Genomic DNA, 22,488 nt, shown 5'->3' on the forward strand with positions numbered 1-22,488 from the left:
AAAGCAAACTGTTACTTTAAAAGGAGCCTTTTATACCGTGTTTACGTTTAAAACATATTAATGATGTTGTACGAGTCTGTTCCTGTTTAACGAGCAGCAGGAATCAACAACCTTCATGAGGAAGTATTACAAGTTTCATCTCGAGTTTTAACCTGCGTTTGTGGACGCAGCGATGAACTGTGTTCACAGACGATGGTTTTCACAAGTGTTCCTGAGCCCATGCAGTGATTTCCACTCCAGAATAGTGTGTTTTAATGCAGTGCTGCCTGAGGAGAAGACGGGCATTTCAAGAAAAAGTACGACTCAATAACAACTGTGAACTATTGGAGGATTATTTGAAAATTATGACTGAAAATGGTGACTCATCCCTCTGAGGAGTAAATGTGGAGGACAGTTCTCTGTTGTAGTTGTTGAGGTGTAGCTGGTTTTAAATATTTTATAAACTCATTGCAGAGTGCATCATATATCATGTTATCGTCTTATGCTCATATGAAAGCTTGATATGTAAGCAGAACAGTAGCTACATATTTCACAAAAGATAAAAACATTGCAGTAAAAGGAAATATAAAAACAAAAAAACCTTCAAACTCTTTTTTTGTAGACTTAGATTTATAGTATAAATACTGAATATTTCATAAGACACGGTACCGTTGGCTCTGGAAAATAAAATCAGCATGACATGAGTGTACATGTACAGTGTATTTCAGGAAATAAAACAAACAGACTGTAACAGAAAATCGTTCGTCGGGATTGAAGCCGACCGACGTTACATTTCACTTTCCAAGAGCGCAAATTCACGGACGTTTCAAGTATCGTTGTGGGCTTTTAAAAAGGTAAAATACTGAAAAATTATATTAAAAAAAACATGCTCCAGTTTATCTGTTGTTCCCTCAACAGCATCCCACCAAATAAATACTTTTAAAGTTTCAGTTTAAACTGTTTTCACTCAATTGTCAGCGTTTCATATGAACATCCTGCTGGCTGACGGGATTCAAACCTCGTTTTGTAAATTTAAATGACCTGCAGAGACTCCGACATGAATATGGAGTTTCATATATATATATATATATATATATATATATTTTTTTTTTTGTAACTTCGTGGATTATCAGAGTTTCTGGTAAAATTTTTAACTGAAATGTGTCATTGTATGTTTTTCAGCCGGAAACAGAAAATTACGTTTAGTAAACTTTCAATATTTAAAGTCCGTTTCGTGACAAGAGGACTTAAAACTCCAGAATGTGTATGTTTCATTTAGTTTTGATAACATGAACCTAAACTGGGAACGTTTGTTTGATAAATGAAGCTGCTGTTTTAGAGGCGAGATGGATCGATTCTTAAATTCAGAGTATTTGAATCTGAACGACAGCAGTTGACCCAGTTTCACATCAAATAACTCCAAAGAAATCAATCAGTTACTTTTGTAAATTAATAATAAAAATGTTTTAACAGATTTAAAAAAAAAAAAAAAAAAAAAGGGTATTTCTCCAAAATAAATAGTTTTAATTCATTAATCGTGTCGAACCTCAGATTCTTCTCTCAGCAGAAAAACATCCGTTAATAAAACTGAAATTCAGAAAATATTATTTGTGGTGGATTTTTGTTCACATCTTCTATTTACTGCTTTTGTACCATAAATCAATAAAGTGACTGCAGATGGTTTCAGTCTCATTCAATCTGGATTAAATCCACTGAATGAACTTCGTGATCAACGAATTCGAAATTTGAACCTTCGACTCGCGTTTTAAACGCTGGCGACCGCGCGAGTACGATGTGGATGTTCTGGTAACCGTGACGACGCCGTCACGCTGCGACTCACGCTAAAAAAAATCTGCAGTCCGAGTTTCGAACGTACGTTTTAGTATTCGAGTTGATGATCGGGCGATGTTTTTATTTATCGACGATCTTCAACACACGAACAGCGGAGGACGTTCGTCGGACTCAAACATCCAGAACTGAATGTCGTAACTCTGTTTGCATTAAGACGCTAAAAATCTGCAGGTGAACGACACAATCTGACGACTTTGCTTGTTTGTTTTTTGTATTAAATTATTTATTTTGTTTCAAAATCTGATGATAAATTTAATGCAACAATTCTGCTGGTTGACGATGATTCTGAAACCAGAACAGAACCGGTTCTGGAAGCAGAACTTTCTACAGTAAGTGGGAGTTTTCATTATTGGATCTCCTCAATTCATGTGCTTTTTCTATTAATTACCTGATAATTATTATAAATTATGTCGTAACAAATGACATACAGAGCTCATAATCAAAGTCTGTATTTTTTTTTACTTTGGTGAATGTGATGCGTTTCCATAGAGGAACATATTTAACAAAATTTAAAAAAAATTAAACTCGTAGAGTTTCCCGACTCGTCATTTTAACCGCATCAGCAACAAAATAAAATAAAAAAACAATGAGAAATTTCATCAACACTTTTGTAGTATAAATATATTTACTGAAGGATCAACGTAACGTTTGATCTCTGATGTCCCTCGTGGATAAAAAGCTGAAACCTCTGGAGTTACCGTGATGCAGATGTTTCCGTGACGTCCCGTGAAACATGCGTCGCCCTCGTCTTCACCGTCTCCGCTCTATTTGCACGACGCCCAGAGGAACATCTAAAAAATAGGACGTTTTTGCATTCACAGCAGGTACCAGCTAGAACGACAACAACAAAAAAAGTCCTGAAGCAGCTCGGGTCCGGTTCGGTTCAGTCCGTCCAGTCTGCTGAGGTCAGAGGTCAGAGGTCCGACACCCCCGCCGTCAGTCCGGGTGAGTGTTTGAAGTTCAGGCTGACTGTAAGAACCCATCGGGAGGTTTTGATTATCCGCCCTGCTGTTGTAAAGGTTTGTGGTTCTGCATCGGGCCGGTCCCGGTACCGCCACGTTCGGATGTTCCCGCTGCAGATCTGACGCTGCTTTTCCCGTTAAAACAACGAAATAAAGTCACCGCTCGTCATCCGAACGTTAAAACCTTCCGGGGGAACTAAACCGGGCCGCCCGCTATCCCAGAAGGCACCAGGGCGTCGTGTTCTGGTCGCACTCCAGTTTGATGTTGATGACGGTGCACGGAGCGCCGCTGATGGTCAGCTCCTGTCGGGAATCCACCTGGTAGCGGAGGTTAGTCAGCCCCCCTCCGGATCCACCTTAAACTGCTCCTACAGGGTGGGGTGGGGTGGAGGGGGGGTTAATATATTACTGAGGGTCAATAACAGAGACCGTGTTGTGTTTTAAACTACGTCGTCATCATGGGGTTCTTCTGGATCACACATCTAAAGTCCAGTCCTGCAATTCTTTCAGAATAAAAGTCTTTTTTAAGAAATAAAAGGTTTCTCTACTGAAACGGCTACATGGATTTTAATTTGAAACAGATATCAGGAAGTGTTGAGTTTGTATTAAAAGCGTAATGCGGCGACTTTAACGAGGAAAACAGAAGCGGATCAAAAGTTGGCGGTTCAGTTTGCAACACGTCTTTTATTAAACCGACAAAACCGATGTGTTCACGCAGAAACTGTTTGTTGAGTTATTGACAACTGATTTGATAATCAATTATTCACTCAAGACATTTTTTTAAATGCAAAATATTTGATTGATTTTAGGGTCTTGAAGTTACGAATTTGCAGATTTTCATTTTCTTACATCATTTGAGTTCCTTTTCTATTTTTTTATTGAACTGTTTAAACTGTTCGTCTCATTGTTGACTTGATGTCCGACTGTGCGTCTTTTTAAGTTGCCGTGTTTCTGTTTTTTGTTCGTTGCTGGAAGCTGTTAAATAAGAACAAAATAAACTTACCATGATGAAAGCCTCATGTTTTTAAAGTCTGTTATTTTCAACAAACCGACACCGACTCGTCTCACCAACAAGTCTTCTAACGGATATCAGATTTGTAAAACCTGAGTGATTGTTTGTCGGGTTGGTCGTCTGGTACCTGTTTCTGAGACGCGACCCTCTTCTGGTCCCTCTTCCTCCAGGCCGGGTCGTGGATGTGGAGGAAGGTTTTGTATCCCGTCGTGATGCCGCTCGGTCTGAACAGCTGCAGAGAAACAAGCTCATCAATTCCACCGATCTGAAACTCGACTGCTTTAAAAACCTCTTTGTATATTTCTGGAAGAAGAAGAAGAAGAAGAAGCAGCAAAAATTGAGTTTTTTTAGTTCTTAAATTTGAATATTTTCCGTTGACCTGTAACTCGGCTTTCCTCAGCCGTCGGTAGAACTCGTCGTCCTCTCGGCCCCAACCCCAGAACCGGTTCGACATCCCGTTACACTGCAGACAAACGCAGACTTAAGAACAGACGTGACCGTAAATAACGACTGAACAAACACGTTTTTTTGTAATTGTTAATATCAAAAATGTTCATTTTACTGGAGCTTTTCTCAAAAATTGAGATGTAATTTGCAGCGTTTTTAAGTGTTGAAAAAAACAACAAAGTCTCCACAAAACAGCTCAGCAAAAAACCCTGAAATGTTCTCAAACATTTTTCAAGAGAGATGAAGGATTTAATTTCATCTATTTGAATTTCTCCAGCTGTATAAAGTTGAGATTAAAATAGATAAAACTAAGAAAGCTTGTGGAGTTCCTCATTCAGAGCACAGCTGGGTGAACAGCGACATCTAGTGGACAGTTTAAATCACTACATCAGCTCCAAGGCTGGTTGGACTTTAAATAAAGAAAAAAAACATTTCATTCCTGTTCACAAAGATTTACACGACGTGTTGAGGAATTACCAAATTAATAGGAAATAAAAACATGTTTTATTGACGTGTCGAAAGCTGCCGTGAAAAATTCTGGGAGAAAACTGAGCAGCAAAACAAGTGGTTCTAAACTGGTGGGTCGCAACCCAAAAGTGGGTCATGAGGCCATTCTGAATGGGTCGTGGGAACAAAATGAATTGTTAAGGTTGAGGGGAAGAAAGTCAAACTTTTATTTTGAAGTCTACAGAAATTCTGATGCCGCGGTTTTACTTTGGAAGGTCGTCTGTTTGTACGATAACAACCTAAAGGAAGTCGCTCTCATCTGAGCTTTCGTAAACACGGCTAACATTTGAAAAGTTGTAATTTTGATATTTCAAAGAGTTTAATTCAGATTCTTGAGACTTGATCAGAATCTTTTATTTCACTGGTTTTATTTTACTTCTATTCTCAGTTTTTATTTGGTTCATTTCCTGTTTGTAACAGGTCAGGTCTATGTTTCTGTGATGTTGCGGTTCTGGAGTCGGACCCGGTGGAGGACCGGCGCTCCAGAACCTCCTGAGCGTGCAGCAGCTCGGTACCGTGTGGTAGTGCCTCTTGCTGAGCAGCAGGATTCCCCCCACGTAAGTCTTGTAGTGGTAGAGCGGGTGCAGCTCCGGCGAGGCCACGTGGAACGGGCCGTCCTCGGGGAAGCCGTAGTCCAGAGCCTCGTTCAGCGGCAGCAGGTCCACGTCGTGCATCGCCAGGTAGTCGGTGTCGTTGCCGCTCTCCAGGAAACCCACGTTGATCAGAGACGCTCGGTTGAATCTGAAACGGGAAGGAAACATCACTTCACGCAGGCTGACGGTTACCTTCCGGCTCTGCTGCGGTGGGAGGCCACGCCTCCTCACCTGTAGTGGTCCACCTGGTTGATGATGATGATCTTGTGGCGGATCTTCTTCTTGTTGAGGAACGTGTGCATGAAGGGAACGAACACCAGCAGCTCCTCGAAGCGCTCCCTGAACGGCACCACCAGGGCCAGTTTGTGAGGACCCCAGGACGGGTCGTCCGCCGCGGACGCCGGGTCGTCGGCCGGGACGTAGAGCGGGCAGGGCGGCGCCGGCCTCTGGGGGGCGCCGCGGTCCTCGTGCGTCGGCGAGGACATTTCACCCGAACAGCTGAGCTGCAGCCAGAGCAGAGACACCAGGACCAGAACCATGCAGAGCCCAAACAGCTTGTAGACGGTACATTTACCCGACAGGAACCTGCAGGCAGAGGAAGGAGGCGGTGAAGGGGGTTCTGGTTCCGGTTCCGGTTCTACGGCGGGTCATCGGTCTTCTGTTCTCACATGCAAGAAACTTTGTTCTACTTTAGTAAACGATGCTTATTAGTGTCACAAGTCGAGACCGGCGGGTTTCAGGTCGAGACCAGCTTGGTGTTTGAACGGAGGTTCAGAGGAACCCGTCTCAGAGTCCGAAGACGACGTTACTCGTCTTTTATCATCCGAACACGTCTGAACAAACACCGGTTCACCTGATTCCTGAATCAACACACAAGATGCACATTTTCCAATCAAACCGATGTTTTTGTGCTAAAATGACGAGTCGATGTAGAAATCTTAAACACGAATGTTAGAAGCATTTGATTGACAGTTTCTTCCATGCAGTGAAACCAAAGAGTCAAACCGAACAGAAGTTCCCAAACAGTCTTCAACACGACTTCATGAACCCACCAGAACTTTTAGTCCAGAAACAGAAAACCAACCAGCGACAACAGCTTTCACACAGAAACAACGTTTACAGGATCAACAGCTGTTTTCATGAAACAGATTTATTTATGTCAACCGACTGATCGATAAACGGTCGCAGCTTTCAGTGTTTTTAAAAGATTCATTAATCCAGCAAAAACTAAATATAACGACACGGCAGATCTTTGGAGACTTTCAGCAGAAACCGGCCGGTCACTGTTGGTCCCCGGACCACCGTTTGGGAACCACTGGTCCAGATACAAAGCTACCTATCGACTCACTTCTCTTCCTGACGGGAACTTCAGAGGTTTCACTTCTTGAAAAGTTAAGAGACACAACGTGAATAAAACAGACTTTCTGCTTCACAAAGAATAAAATAAAACCCATCCAGCCTGAACGAGACGAGGTCACAGACAGGAAGCAGAACTAAAACAGGTTGGGTCACAAACAGGAAGCAGAACTAAAACAGGTTGGGTCACAGACAGGAAGCAGAACTAAAACAGGTTGGGTCACAGACAGGAAGCAGAACTAAAACAGGTTGGGTTACAGACAGGAAGCAGAACTAAAACAGGTTGGGTTACAGACAGGAAGCAGAACTAAAACAGGTTGGGTCACAGACAGGAAGCAGAACTAAAACAGGTTGGGTCACAGACAGGAAGCAGAACTAAAACAGGTTGGGTCACAGACAGGAAGCAGAACTAAAACAGGTTGGGTCACAGACAGGAAGCAGAACTAAAACAGGTTGGGTCACAGACAGGAAGCAGAACTAAAACAGGTTGGGTCACAGACAGGAAGCAGAACTAAAACAGGTTGGGTCACAGACAGGAAGCAGAACTAAAACAGGTTGGGTCACAGACAGGAAGCAGAACTAAAACAGGTTGGGTCACAGACAGGAAGCAGAACTAAAACAGGTTGGGTCACAGACAGGAAGCAGAACTAAAACAGGTTGGGTTACAGACAGGAAGCAGAACTAAAACAGGTTGGGTCACAGACAGGAAGCAGAACTAAAACAGGTTGGGTTACAGACAGGAAGCAGAACTAAAACAGGTTGGGTTACAAACAGGAAGCAGAACTAAAACAGGTTGGGTCACAAACAGGAAGCAGAACTAAAACAGGTTGGGTCACAAACAGGAAGCAGAACTAAAACAGGTTGGGTCACAGACAGGAAGCAGAACTAAAACAGGTTGGGTCACAAACAGGAAGCAGAACTAAAACAGGTTGGGTTACAAACAGGAAGCAGAACTAAAACAGGTTGGGTTACAAACAGGAAGCAGAACTAAAACAGGTTGGGTCTAAAACAGGAAGCAGAACTAAAACAGGTTGGGTCTAAAACAGGAAGCAGAACTAAAACAGGTTGGGTTACAGACAGGAAGCAGAACTAAAACAGGTTGGGTCACAGACAGGAAGCAGAACTAAAACAGGTTGGGTTACAGACAGGAAGCAGAACTAAAACAGGTTGGGTCTAAAACAGGAAGCAGAACTAAAACAGGTTGGGTCACAGAACTAAAACAGGTTGGGTCACAGACAGGAAGCAGAACTAAAACAGGTTGGGTCACAGACAGGAAGCAGAACTAAAACAGGTTGGGTCACAAACAGGAAGCAGAACTAAAACAGGTTGGGTTACAAACAGGAAGCAGAACTAAAACAGGTTGGGTCACAAACAGGAAGCAGAACTAAAACAGGTTGGGTTACAAACAGGAAGCAGAACTAAAACAGGTTGGGTCACAAACAGGAAGCAGAACTAAAACAGGTTGGGTCTAAAACAGGAAGCAGAACTAAAACAGGTTGGGTTACAGACAGGAAGCAGAACTAAAACAGGTTGGGTCACAGACAGGAAGCAGAACTAAAACAGGTTGGGTTACAAACAGGAAGCAGAACTAAAACAGGTTGGGTCACAACAGGAAGCAGAACTAAAACAGGTTGGGTTACAAACAGGAAGCAGAACTAAAACAGGTTGGGTCACAAACAGGAAGCAGAACTAAAACAGGTTGGGTTACAGACAGGAAGCAGAACTAAAACAGGTTGGGTCACAGACAGGAAGCAGAACTAAAACAGGTTGGGTTACAAACAGGAAGCAGAACTAAAACAGGTTGGGTCACAGACAGGAAGCAGAACTAAAACAGGTTGGGTCACAGACAGGAAGCAGAACTAAAACAGGTTGGGTTACAAACAGGAAGCAGAACTAAAACAGGTTGGGTCACAAACAGGAAGCAGAACTAAAACAGGTTGGGTTACAGACAGGAAGCAGAACTAAAACAGGTTGGGTCACAGACAGGAAGCAGAACTAAAACAGGTTGGGTTACAAACAGGAAGCAGAACTAAAACAGGTTGGGTCACAGACAGGAAGCAGAACTAAAACAGGTTGGGTCACAGACAGGAAGCAGAACTAAAACAGGTTGGGTCACAAACAGGAAGCAGAACTAAAACAGGTTGGGTTACAAACAGGAAGCAGAACTAAAACAGGTTGGGTTACAAACAGGAAGCAGAACTAAAACAGGTTGGGTCACAAACAGGAAGCAGAACTAAAACAGGTTGGGTCACAAACAGGAAGCAGAACTAAAACAGGTTGGGTCACAGACAGGAAGCAGAACTAAAACAGGTTGGGTCACAGACAGGAAGCAGAACTAAAACAGGTTGGGTTACAGACAGGAAGCAGAACTAAAACAGGTTGGGTCACAAACAGGAAGCAGAACTAAAACAGGTTGGGTCACAAACAGGAAGCAGAACTAAAACAGGTTGGGTCACAAACAGGAAGCAGAACTAAAACAGGTTGGGTCACAGACAGGAAGCAGAACTAAAACAGGTTGGGTTACAAACAGGAAGCAGAACTAAAACAGGTTGGGTCACAAACAGGAAGCAGAACTAAAACAGGTTGGGTCACAAACAGGAAGCAGAACTAAAACAGGTTGGGTCACAGACAGGAAGCAGAACTAAAACAGGTTGGGTCACAAACAGGAAGCAGAACTAAAACAGGTTGGGTTACAGACAGGAAGCAGAACTAAAACAGGTTGGGTCTAAAACAGGAAGCAGAACTAAAACAGGTTGGGTCACAAACAGGAAGCAGAACTAAAACAGGTTGGGTCACAAACAGGAAGCAGAACTAAAACAGGTTGGGTCACAGACAGGAAGCAGAACTAAAACAGGTTGGGTCACAGACAGGAAGCAGAACTAAAACAGGTTGGGTTACAGACAGGAAGCAGAACTAAAACAGGTTGGGTCACAGACAGGAAGCAGAACTAAAACAGTGAATTAAATGAAGGATTTCAGAAATGTTCATTTGCACCTTGATCATTAAATTAATCAGAATAATTTAATAGGATTCATTGCAAATAATCATGACGACTAAAATAGTTTTAAGTTTTAGGACAAAAAGGAAAATAAACCACTAACATGTGAATCCTTCGTTGTTTCTCAGATTGAACCAGTTTGTTAGTTGTTTGAAGTTAAAGTTGAACAACGAGCTCGTTTCTTACCTCCTGTCCTCCTGGAAGTAGAGAACCGGCCTCCTCCTCGATGAATACATCATTTTAAATTAGAACAACTGCAGCTGCCGGATGACCACTGTTTGTTTGTTTGTTTGTTTGTTTGTTTGTAAATAAAGCTGCGACCGAGACTAAAAACTAAGACATCCGTCCAAACTGTCCTCCGTGATTCACCGCTCACAAACCCGCCGGCGGCTCCGTTTCAGAGCCTTTAAACATCTGCTCGGTGAGCCGTTAAAGTCCATGTCGGTACCGGGTCCACGTCGGTACCGGGTCCACGTCGGTCCAAGCGAAGCCCGTTAGCTCCGGCGGCTAACAGGCTAGCCGCTGGACACGTCGCGGTCTCACGTTCTTCTTCCGCCGCCGTTCTACCGCGAAACCTTCCGCCGCCGAGCTCTCCGTTAACGAGTCAGTTTGGCGGGAAAAAGTCACAACTAACAGAACAAAAACAAACAAAAGACGTGTAAATGTTTTTAGGATATTTTTCACGCTGGGAAATATTAAAACAGTAGCCCAATTGTAGTGAGGTCCAAGCCCGTATATGAGTCCGGAAGGAAACTGCGGCGATTACAATCAATGGTTCCTACTATTTTTTCTTCTTCCTCTATTGGTTTGTTTTTGTTGGCAGATTAACTTTATTACCGCCACCTGCTGGACTGGAGTGTGAAGCAAAATATAATTAGTGTTATTATTAAAGGAACAGCACACCAATTCTAAGGCCTCTGTAATATTTATTTACCACCGTATAACCACTACAGTATATGGTTCAGGTTGTACATTATGGTTTACATTTAAAATGTATGACCGTCTTATAAAATATTAAATTAAACCAGATGGACCTCCACCTATTTCAAACATTGACAAGAAAAGAAAATATTCAGGTACAAATAGCTTGAATTTGAGCTTGAGTAAATTGAGTTATTTTTGTTTTAAATGCAATTTTCCTTTTGAAAAAAATAACCTTATTTTTTGTTTCTATGCCTCTTTAAAGCACTTCAAGTTTAATTTGTTTTATATAAGTAAACTGGCTTTGATTGGCTGTGGTAGCTCTACTGAAGAACCACTGAAGATACCAATAACTTTCAAACTGTGATGATTTCTACATTTATTTTAACATTAAAGTGTAATTTCTAGAATTTTTCACATGCAAATTAAAGGTAAAAAAAAAAAGGATTTGTATTGTATTTTGTAAATTAAATTAATCCACAAAATATAAATATTCTTTAAATATAATGAGGAAAAAAATATGAAGTAGTGTATTTTATGAACCAGACAGTTTTGTTTTTTGTTTTTCATTTTATTACATGTTGCAGTCACATTTCTCTCAAATGTTTTTGTTTCAAATATTTTTCCCGCTCAAAATACAATATAGTTTACAGCGTATAAAAACTCTTCAAAGTGACTTTCTGAGTTCTGGTGAGAATATTACAAGAATAAAAGAAAACTCTGTCAATCATTCACACCGCGCTTCAAAAGAAATGTGACAAAACTTTTATTTTGAGTGCAACCGTCGATTTTTCACGTAGACTCTAAAAAAAACAACATAATTTCAAGCCCTCTTTCAGACAAAAACCTTCACCAGACTTAATTTAAATTATATCCCAAAAACTTTTCTGCAAACTGAAACATACCAGCGACGAAACTCGATCCCCTGATTATCTTTATTAATTCAACAAAATCCCCCAAAACTAAAGCGGGAAAAACAACAGAGTGAAAATAAACTGCGCGTGACGCCGTCTTAAAATCAGAGACTATTTTTACGTGTTTCTCGCTCAGCAGATTCACGTCAGCTGAATATTTAGCCGAGAAGATAAATCCAGGTTTCTGCTTTAAACACAACTTTTTTTCGGTGTTTTAATTGATTAAATTGGATGTTTTTCTTCACCAGACCTCCTCACGGCGGCTCTTTAAGATTTTCCATTTGTCGTCAAGCAACCCAGAATCAGACTGACGGGAACGTACATTCGGTACGGACGTGAAGAAAAACAAAAACAAAAACAAAAACAGATTCATTCGTACGAAATAACAAACAGAAAACGATCTCTGGTCGGATTTCACTGACAGAAATGAAAAACAAAAGACTCGACAGGAAAAGTTCAACGCTGACATCGATTCGATGTTTCTGGGACTGATGTCGAGTTTCTGTAAAGTTAAAGACGTTTTTAACCAAAATCAATTTGAGTCTTTAAACCGGTCGACGAACTGACTCTGAAAACATTGGAGTTATTTTTACTTCCACTTCTGTAAAAATCTGGTGGCTTCGTGTTTTTTTTCTTTGTCTTCGCTGCTTCTTACGGTTTAAATCTCGTTGGAGTTTAAAGAACAAATGTAATTTAACAAACTTTACTCAGTTTCACAGGAACACATTTTATTTCTAGAAGAAACAAAATTCTCAACTTTTATCATGTTGATTATGACTTTCTATTTTCTTAAAAACAAAAAGACCTCGTTATTACGAAATCATAAGGATCTCAGAATCATGAGAAAACATCCCATAATTCCAGGTCTCGATTACGACTCTTCGAATTTCGAAAACCTATCTTCAATTTTGACGAAGATATTAATGTCGATTATATTTCAGCCACTTTTATTTCACTGCAGCTGAAAACCAGACGATCTGTCGATGTCAAACTTATTTTCAATGAATCCAGATTATAATTTCAGACGTCTCGTGTAAATCTGTTTGCGTGAACGACATCAGTAACGTCACGGCCAACAGGAAGTAACAAAGAAATAAAAGAGATCGGACGCCGCGTGACGACGATTCAACGGGACACGAAAACACGACCCGTCGGAATCTGAGACCGACCGACCGCCAGTCCGATAAATACAGACGTCACGTGATCCCGACGGCTCGTGAGAAAAACAACAACAACAATAATAATAACAACAATAATACAGATGTTGTTCTCGAGCCAAATCGTGCAGCTGGATTTCTCCGTGTCCCGTCTCCTCGGCAACAGCAGCGACCGCCGCTCAGTACTGCATCCATCAGTAGAGACCACACACACACACACACACACACACACACACACACACACACACACACACACACACACACACACACACACACACACACACACACACACACACACACACACACACACACAGTTACACACACACACACACACACACACACACACACACACACACACACACACACACACACACACACACACACACACACACACACACACACACACAGTCACACCAGCTTCTTGGCCTCGAAGAAGCTCTTGAGGTGCCTCATCTGCCAGATGCCGATGGCCACCAGGATGAGCGTCTGGACGATGGACCACCAGAGGACCCGCTGGTTGGTGCTCTCGCTGGTCAGACGGAACCGCTCCTCTCGGTACTGAAGGAGGACGGACAGACGTTTAGACATCGGAGACAGAAACTGTCTTTATCGATGGACGCTCTGAACTCGTGGGAGGAACCGGTTTGTGCAGCGGTTCTTCATGTTGCAGCCCAACCGGGTACTAAAACACACGTTTGACCTCAGCGGGTCGGGTCGGGTCGGGACCGCCAGTAAAAAGGAGGCTGAAGTGTTTGTCTGCTGGAAGCTTTTTCATGCTGTCGTTTAAGACATTATTACGACTTCACTGTGCGGCCTTCGAGTATATAATATAAATATAAAGAACATCGTCCGATAAATCTGTTGTGGAATATTTTTCGTGAGTAAAATCGATGTCGGTCGGATTTTTAATTTAAACCGATCTGAATCGGGAGTTTCAGCATTTGGATCAATCAGCAGATTTAGAAGCTACGACTGTTTTAATCAATAAATCTGTGTTAAATATCAAAGATGGATGTCGGGGCGGTTCTGTCCGGGTCGTGTCTGCCCACTCACCCTCTGGTAGTCCTGCTCCTTCTGGATCTGGTCCACCTGCTCCACCAGCTGACGGACTCTCAGCTGCAGCTCCGTCAGTTTGTCTTTGGCGGCGATCTCGGCGTAGTTGTTGGCGTGTTCTCCCACCTGGATGTCCAGGTGAACTCTCTGCGGCGCACACGGAGACACACAACAGGAAGTGAGACCATCTAACGCAGGTTTGTATTTCCAGAACCTCCGGCTGCACGTCGCTAAACGCAACTTTCATCAATGTAAACAGATGGAAGCAGGAAGGAGAGAAGCGATGACGCGTCTCCTCACCAGCATTCCTCCGGCGAACAGCGAGAACTTGGAGGAGTTGGAGTGAAGGCAGATCTGATGCTCTCCGGGGGTGTGAGACGTGAAGGTGAAGCGGCCCTCTGAGCCGTACTGCCGGGACAGGATCACCTAAAACACACGAAGACAAATAAAAGATAAATACATAAACTGTGGTGCCGACGCGGTTGGATGTTGAAGATGTTCCGTGTTGAGCAGACAGAAACTGTTGTTTGTGGTTGTCTCGGTGCTCTGCAGCGCCTCCCGGAGGGGAGGAGCTGAAACACCGAGATGCCGCCGGCCCGTTTCCTCCGGACTGTTAGAAGTCCTGAACGGACCGGCGGGTCGGCACCGTGACTTTTTTTGGTCTAAATGTTTGCGCTCACCTTGTCGTCGGGATCTTTGACTTCCACGAACATCCCGAGACCCTGAGTGGCCGGCAGGTACTCCTCTCGCTGCTTATCGTACAGCTGGGTGCGGTAGTTACCTGAAAACACACACACACACACACACACACACACACACACACACACACACACACACACACACACACACATTTGTTTGAGTAAAAAATGACCAAATAACCAAAAGTTTCAGCTTCATACTTTTGCATGTTTCTCCAGGATCTTTAATTCAGACTGAAACTATTAACAGCAAATATGAAACATGTAGTTTGATTGATGGACGATATGTTAAAAAAAAGTCTTCAAACATTTTTTGTTTTGGAGAAAAGAAGTAAAGACGTTTTGTGTCATTGAAGTTCATAATAATCAATGTCTGAAAGTTATGATTTATATTTATTCAGCATTCCTTCATTGAACCACACGTACAGATGACGTTTCTACTTTTGACAGACAATTTACACGATGACACATTTCATCAATAAATCATCTAATGTGGATAAAAGTGGGTCAATAATACTAAACAGGTCAAAAGGCACTTCTCCTACAATCCTCAATAAAATCTTGATCCTCCAGAAATCACATCGTCAAAACTACAGATTCTCACCATTTACAATATCAATTTTATTTATAAAATATACTCAAATGAAGGAAATAATCACAAACAGTTTAAGACTTTCCTTTAAAGCAAATTCACAGGTTAAAACTCTTTATTCTACCCACCAAGTCTCAGACCTTCATCCACATGCAGATTCAAATTCAATACAGTGGTAGAAAATTATGGGATGGCCTCTCCCATCTGACAAACAGCTGTTCCTCTATTGAATGCTTAAAAAGGTGTTTAAAAACACGTTTAACTTCTAGTTCATAGCTGCAACACATATAAACTGTCATCCATCATACTCACTTTGATAGACTTGACTCTTTTTGCTGTGATTGTTGTAACATATATTCTGTTATTTTATTTCCATTATTTTTATGTGGCGATATTATTATGTAAACTTTGTATTTTCTAAATCTTTAAAATCGTGTTTTTAATTTGTGCAAAATAAACTCAGAAAATTAATCACTGTAATACCACTTTTAGAACCAGGAACACAAGTGACACTTCACTTCTCTTCTTCACTTCACTTCACTTCACTTCACTTCTCTTCTTCACTTCTTCTCTTCACTTCTCGTCTCTTCTCTTCACTTCTCTTCTTCTTCTTCACTTCTCTTCTTCACTTCTCTTCACTTCTTCTCTTCACTTCTCTTCTCTTCTTCACTTCTTCTCTTCACTTCTCTTCTCTTCTCTTCACTTCTTCTCTTCTTCACTTCACTTCACTTCTTCTCTTCTTCACTTCTCTTCACTTCTCTTCACTTCTCTTCACTTCTCTTCTCCACGTGTTTATTATTGTATTTGTGTTTTTAAGGAAACTATTCAGCGTGAAAATTCACTTTTATTCTGTTTCCAATATCTGAACTTCCTAAATGCTGAAATTGATCAATGTGATCGGTGCAACTAATGTCTGAGGGTGTGACTGACAGGAGCCATGAACCAGAACATGAACCAGAACTAGAACTAGAACATGAACCAGAACATGAACCAGAACCAGAACTAGAACTAGAACCAGAACATGAACCAGAACCAGAACCAGAACTAGAACCAGAACATGAACCAGAACCAGAACTAGAACCAGAACATGAACCAGAACTAGAACCAGAACTAGAACCAGAACCAGAACCCTGAGTTCGTGTCAGAGTTTCCTGAAGTTCAGCAGAACTTCGTGTTTCTGACTTTCTGACGACACGACAGCCGGTGAGCTAACTAGCCGTTAGCATTAGCTGGCGGCTTCCCCGTCCTTCCTCGCGCCGCCGACACTCACCGATAATCATCGTCTCGTCCGGGATCTCCTCGATGAAACATTTCTTCTCGGTCTCTCCGATGTGGAAGTACAACGAGGAGACGAAGCTGTGGAAAACGTTCAGGAGCAACACCGAAAACAAACACGAGCGCATCCTGAGCCTCACCGACACCATCTTCCTGCCGGGCCAGAACTCTCCGACTGAGCATGCGCGGCTAGCGGCAGTGCCACGTCAACCCTTCGCGCGGCGGCGGCCAATCAGCGCGCCGCACGCGGGGGCTGCTGGTTGTTGTAGTTCTTTAGGGCCGTTAAAGCAACGTTAACAGTTTCTGTTAAATATAACTTTTTAATTCCTGTTTCACCGTCAAACAGGAATAAAAAAATAACACAAATCTGTCACAAAATTTAAGTTTCAGCGGCATAAAACCACATGACTAATAATATCATTAAATTAAAGCGAACTGGACGTGGATTAGCTGCAAAAAATGAATAGATCGATTGACTAATTAAAAGATAAACATGTGATATTATTCTGGAAGCATCTACTGTTTGAAATACTGGAATATACATTTCTAAATTAAAATGTTCAGCTACGTTTCCTATTTATTAAAGCATTATTCACATGTAAAAAGTCAAGATTGTTTGGATTTTCACAAGAGGTTTAACAGTTTTTGATTAAATTTTATATTTAGGCCATTTATTTTGGTTTAAAATAATTGCATGAATTAATATTACGTATATGATCATGTGGTAGAATAATTAAAAACTGTTTACGTATCAATAAAGAAGAAAAAGCAAAAGTATCAGAAACCCTGCTTGGGTCTGGCAGTACAGTTTGCAGCCTCTAGGAGGCAGTGAGTCAGCGGCGCTACAGGTTTAATCGGAAGAAGAAGAAGAAGAAGAAGAAGAAGAAACACGCTTCCTCCCCAAGCTGTTTCCACGGCAACCAGACATGGCGACCGGTGAGTGTCATGTTATTCTTTGTGTTAAATAAACCGCTTCATCTGCAGCGTTCATTCATAAAGTTACAACATTTCAACGCCGGTTTTTATTTTTTTATTTTAAAGACGTTTGTAGACAAACAGCAGCTGATAATAATTAAACTAAACGTCGGTGGACGTCCGGTTCGGATCGTTAGCTGCCGGCTAACAGCAGAACTAGTATTTAGATATTTAATATTAAATATTAAAACGCAGCAGGAAGATTTAAAGGCACTTTAAAGGGAAGTTTGAGGGGGAACTGGAACTTCCGATCTTCTTTTAATGCTGTAAAATAACCTGTTAAAACATTTCAAAATAAAACCTGAACTTTATCTGGATTCCACTTTACAAAATAAAATAAAGGGACATTATGCTGCTTTAAAAAAAAAAGGTTTTAAAGAGACTTTAGTGTGTCTTTAGAAGCAAAGAGATATTATTTCATGTTTATATTTAATAACTTACCTGTAAAATCAAGTTATTAGAAAGGAACGTGCTTCAAAAGTGATCGAACGTAATTTTAAAATCATATTTAATAAGAAACAGAATCAGCTGATGTTTCACATTTTTGATCTGCTCTGTTCTCAAGCTTATTATTGTTATTGTTATTATCATAACCTGTACTTCCTGTTTTGGGTTTTATCTGCAGGGACCCGACCAATCGTATCCTTCCCATGATGCACCGCTCTGTCTCTCCTGTCTGTCTCTGTTGTTGTCCTTGACCGTCTCCGTCCCTCAGCTCTCCTCCACCCCCCTGCAGGTCCTCCTCCACCTCAACGTCTGGTACTTCGCTGCCTTCTACGTGGCCGAGATCCTCATGTTCGTCTACAAAGGTGTCTGACAACTGTTGTTGTTGTTGTTGTTGTTGTTGTTATTGATTGATATTCATTGATTATGTATACAGTGAACCCTCGTTTATCGCGGGGGTTACGTTCCAAATAGAAACCGTGATAGGTGAAATCCATGAAGTAGTAACCTTTTTTTTTTTTTACAATTATTATACAATGAAATACTCCATAATACATTGAAACCAAAGAACAAAACCTTTTTACAGGCCCAAGCATTTGTTTAACAAATAAAAGTACTGTATAAATGTTTTTTTTTTTACAAATAACTACTGTACTGTAAAATAATAATTTTAATCATCAATACGAACTGAAGGCTTCAAATTGCTGAGATCGGCACCGCCCCACTGCGACCCGAGTCATTGGATTAGAACGGGAGGAAATGAAAAATGATTATGAAAACAAATACAAAGTACAGTAGGACAAATAGTGACTCGTGTATTTCACTGCTCTTCTGACTGAGCCGCTGCATCCTGACTCCGCTCTGCAGCGGTTCTTTCTTCTAAAGCCGGCGGTGCAGGTGTGGTTTTTCGAGAGAAGAACATAGTTATCGGTAGTTGTTGTCGCTCTTTTTTCTTCTGGGCAAAAAGATTCTTATAAACCGACATGCCACCATCGATTATTTTTAATTTGGCAAGCTGTTTTACGTACGTGTACATATTAAACCGCAACGTTATTGACAAACAGGTAGAGAAGAAGCGGAGAGACTGTTCAGCCAATCAGAATGCAGAACACAATGCACGATGCAAATCCGTGAAGCAGCGAGACCGTGAAAGGTGAACCGCGTTATAGCGAGGGTTCACTGTATTCGGGTCTGAAGCTCTGCTCTGATTGGACGGCTGCTCCCGTTTGCTTTGCGGATCAGTGGCAGGATTTTTTTAATAAAATTTTGATTTTAAATTTAGTTCTGTCAATAAAATCTGGATTCCTGTGACCAAAATTTAAGAAGAAATTTTTAAATTAAATTAAAGAAACTTAATTATCAGAAATAAAGTGTGAAGGAGGGAAAAACTCTTTAAGGGAGCAGAGAGAGAAAAGGACAGCATAGAGATACAAGAGAAGAACTGTTGGAGCAGCAGAAACTATGGGAGAGAAAAAGCATGAAGTTAAACGAGCGTTTCATAAAAAACATGAAACTACTTGTTAAAGATGGAGCGCGTGATGATGATGATGATGATGAAGAGACAGATTTATTCTTTGTCCTCCGGTCCGTCCCCCTGCAGGTCTTCTCCTGCCGTACCCGTCCGATAACCTGGTTCTGGATCTGGCGCTGCTGCTGCTCTTCCTCGCTCTCGAGAGTCTTCGGATCTTCTACGGTGAAATATTTTCATTCAAACCAGGAAAAGTTTGATGTTTCTTACGTTTAAAAGTCACGAAAGGTGATTCTAGAAATAGTTCAGGTTCCGTTCACGGATAAAAATAATAATAATACAAATAAAAAATCTGAGCTGGTATTGTCAGTGGAAAGGAGGCTTTGTCTCCCCCTGCTGTCAGTGAGAGTCATTACAACAACATTGTTGACCTCACAGGTCTCAACGTAGTCGACCGTCGGCGCCGATAAAAAAAACGTTTTTTAGCGTCACAACGTGATTACGAATCGTTTTAAACTGTCAGGACCCAAACGATTCAACTCATTCAAGTTAGCACAAAGCTAAACAGGAAGTTAGCCCGGCTCCGCCCACTGAGCACGCTCAGGTTTTTTTGGCGTCTAATCCGACCGGAGCGGGAATGTGTGTCAGCAGATTTAAAACAGAGATTTACGTGAAAAACTATCTTTGAGACGATTGTCCTCTTCGTTCTGCTGGTCTGGGGGGCGGAGCCGTCGTGTTGAAGCCCCGCCTCCTGGAGCAGAAAAAACAACCTGCAGTTGTTTGTTTTAGTTTCATTATTTAATGGCGACAGCAGACAGTCATGTGATCTCAGACCCCCCCCCCCCCCCCCCCCCCCCCCCCCAGGCTGGAAGGGGAACCTGTGCGAGCGCTCCCTGGCGTCCTGCGCCTCCCTCTTCATGCTCCTCCCCTGCGCGGCGCTGGCCGTCTACTACCTGCTGCTGCAGACCTTCGTCCTGCGGCTGGAGTTCGTCCTCGCCGCCGCGCTGCTCTGCTTCTACGGACTGGAGTTCCTGCTCGGACTGCTTGCCGTCTCCTCCTTCTCCAGGTGAACATCCTCTTGAGACGTGGAAATATTCAGGCTCAGTCTCTGTTTGACCCTTCGTGTCTCCTGTAGGTCCAAAGTGTACTGAAGGACAAAACATCTGGAGACACGTTGGACACGTCGGACACGAAGATTTATAACCAGATGTAAATAGAAACTCTGTAAATCTGTTGGATATTTTCTACTATTGTTTTTTACTAAATGTGTTTTTATAAATAAGAAATAAAACAGAAGGTTGAATCTACTTCGTCTTTCTGGCGGCCTCTGCTGGTGCTGCTCCTTCTGGATCCGTTTGGACCCGCCCCCACCAGTTGTAGCCCCGCCCACTCTGACATCCGGGTGAGCCGTCTTCAACGCGACACCGGGACACAACAGGAAGTTCATTTATCTATCGGCATCAATCTGAAGAGGTTCACCGAGACATTAATGTACAACTTCTCTCCAACATGTGTCCAGCAGACAGGGGGCGCTGTGAGGAGCCGCTCTGCAGGCAGACCTGGTGCCCCAACAAATATCTCCTTTAGCCCCGACGCTAACAAATATCTCCTTTAGCCCCTACGCTAACAAATATCTCCTTTAGCTCCTACGCTAACAAATATCTCCTTTAGCCCCGACGCTAACAAATATCTCCTTTAGCTCCTACGCTAACAAATATCTCCTTTAGCTCCAACGCTAACAAATATCTCCTTTAGCTCCAACGCTAACAAATATCTCCTTTAGCTCCAACGCTAACAAATATCTCCTTTAGCCCCTACGCTAACAAATATCTCCTTTAGCCCCTACGCTAACAAATATCTCCTTTAGCTCCAACGCTAACAAATATCTCCTTTAGCTCCGACGCTAACAAATATCTCCTTTAGCCCCTACGCTAACAAATATCTCCTTTAGCCCCTACGCTAACAAATATCTCCTTTAGCCCCTACGCTAACAAATATCTCCTTTAGCCCCGACGCTAACAAATATCTCCTTTAGCTCCGACGCTAACAAATATCTCCTTTAGCCCCTACGCTAACAAATATCTCCTTTAGCCCCGACGCTAACAAATATCTCCTTTAGCCCCTACGCTAACAAATATCTCCTTTAGCCCCGACGCTAACAAATATCTCCTTTTAGCCCCTACGCTAACAAATATCTCCTTTAGCCCCTTTAGACGCTAACAAATATCTCCTTTAGCCCCTACGCTAACAAATATCTCCTTTAGCTCCGACGCTAACAAATATCTCCTTTAGCCCCTACGCTAACAAATATCTCCTTTAGCTCCAACGCTAACAAATATCTCCTTTAGCTCCAACGCTAACAAATATCTCCTTTAGCCCCTACGCTAACAAATATCTCCTTTAGCCCCTACGCTAACAAATATCTCCTTTAGCCCCTACGCTAACAAATATCTCCTTTAGCCCCTACGCTAACAAATATCTCCTTTAGCCCCGACGCTAACAAATATCTCCTTTAGCCCCGACGCTAACAAATATCTCCTTTAGCCCCGACGCTAACAAATATCTCCTTTAGCCCCTACGCTAACAAATATCTCCTTTAGCCCCTACGCTAACAAATATCTCCTTTAGCTCCTACGCTAACAAATATCTCCTTTAGCCCCGACGCTAGCTAATATCTCCTTTAGCCCCGACGCTAACGAACGTCTCATTTCATGTCCATTTCCTGCATCATACGTGTTGTATGTTGCCGTTCCAGGTTTCCATCCTCTTTCTTCTCTTCTAACTTCACATGCTGCTGATTTGGATTTTTTTGGGTTTTAATTGCTGAATTTATTTCTGATATTGTCGAAGAAAACTTTCTGAAAGCACGAATGCGGTTTATTTAGTTGCAGAAACTTATGAGACTTTCCATCAAAAGACAAAACTAAGTTTCCTCACATTTAGTTTTTGCATATGTTCAGTTTACATAAAGCAGCTGAGCTTGATCCATTTCTGAAGGAAAGTTTCGTCCTTTAAGCCGTCTCTAATCTCAGATGACTAATTTAACAGTAAGCGAACAGGCAGAATGAGACCGGCGGCGTTGAAAAGCGGATAAAGGAAGTTGGATTGTGGTTCGTCCATCGGCGCCGCTCCTCCTGACCTGCACATGTTTGTGCTCGCGGGGCATTTGTTCTGCTTGTCAACGCCGCCGTCCGATTGGACGAAAAGCTCGTATTAAAGAGATCAGCGTATTTGCATGTCGCCACGATGGCTGCTTCTCTCGCTGCTCTGTGAATATAAAGTAGAC

At 42.1% G+C, this 22,488-nt stretch overlaps 3 protein-coding genes across 3 annotated transcripts; 1 reads left to right on the plus strand and 2 right to left on the minus strand.

Moving 5' to 3' along the window:
• Window positions 1–825: 825 nt before the first annotated feature.
• On the minus strand, window positions 826–10,203 carry b4galt7 (xylosylprotein beta 1,4-galactosyltransferase, polypeptide 7 (galactosyltransferase I)). The gene is given in 7 exon segments (XM_069722996.1): window positions 826–3,130; window positions 3,133–3,160; window positions 3,932–4,036; window positions 4,184–4,267; window positions 5,274–5,499; window positions 5,583–5,936; window positions 9,892–10,203. Coding segments are annotated over 7 exon segments (975 nt in total). The 5' UTR covers window positions 9,945–10,203; the 3' UTR covers window positions 826–3,005.
• A 973-nt stretch (window positions 10,204–11,176) lies between these two features.
• On the minus strand, window positions 11,177–16,480 carry tmed9 (transmembrane p24 trafficking protein 9). Its single transcript, XM_069722991.1, has 5 exons — window positions 16,311–16,480; window positions 14,431–14,531; window positions 14,051–14,176; window positions 13,751–13,897; window positions 11,177–13,255 (listed from the first exon to the last, which is right to left on the minus strand). The coding sequence occupies exons 1-5, from the start codon at window positions 16,462–16,464 to the stop codon at window positions 13,106–13,108; spliced, it is 678 nt and encodes a 225-aa protein (XP_069579092.1). The 5' UTR covers window positions 16,465–16,480; the 3' UTR covers window positions 11,177–13,105.
• A 726-nt stretch (window positions 16,481–17,206) lies between these two features.
• On the plus strand, window positions 17,207–20,509 carry tmem216 (transmembrane protein 216). Its single transcript, XM_069722992.1, has 6 exons — window positions 17,207–17,251; window positions 17,916–17,929; window positions 18,006–18,099; window positions 19,335–19,427; window positions 20,067–20,268; window positions 20,338–20,509. Exons 1-6 carry the CDS (start codon window positions 17,242–17,244, stop codon window positions 20,351–20,353), a joined length of 429 nt encoding a protein of 142 aa, XP_069579093.1. The 5' UTR covers window positions 17,207–17,241; the 3' UTR covers window positions 20,354–20,509.
• The last annotated feature ends 1,979 nt before the right edge of the window (window positions 20,510–22,488 follow it).

The sequence above is a fragment of the Brachyistius frenatus genome, unplaced genomic scaffold (genome assembly GCF_029030835.1).
Source record: "Brachyistius frenatus isolate BFR_SWC_R1_liver_20210118 unplaced genomic scaffold, ASM2903083v1 Contig_311, whole genome shotgun sequence".
In the NCBI taxonomy this organism is placed as follows: Eukaryota; Metazoa; Chordata; class Actinopteri; family Embiotocidae; genus Brachyistius; species Brachyistius frenatus.

Coding starts and splice junctions, on each gene's coding strand:
- tmed9 (XM_069722991.1), bottom strand. CDS start 16,464: ATGGTGTCGGTGAGGCTCAGGATGCGCTCGTGTTTGTTTTCGGTGTTG. Junction 14,177..14,430: donor TCAAAGATCCCGACGACAAG/GTGAGCGCAAAC, acceptor CGTGTGTTTTAG/GTGATCCTGTCCCGGCAGTA. Junction 13,898..14,050: donor TGTTCGCCGGAGGAATGCTG/GTGAGGAGACGC, acceptor TGTGCGCCGCAG/AGAGTTCACCTGGACATCCA.
- tmem216 (XM_069722992.1), top strand. Junction 18,100..19,334: donor CCTCATGTTCGTCTACAAAG/GTGTCTGACAAC, acceptor GTCCCCCTGCAG/GTCTTCTCCTGCCGTACCCG. Junction 19,428..20,066: donor GAGTCTTCGGATCTTCTACG/GTGAAATATTTT, acceptor CCCCCCCCCCAG/GCTGGAAGGGGAACCTGTGC.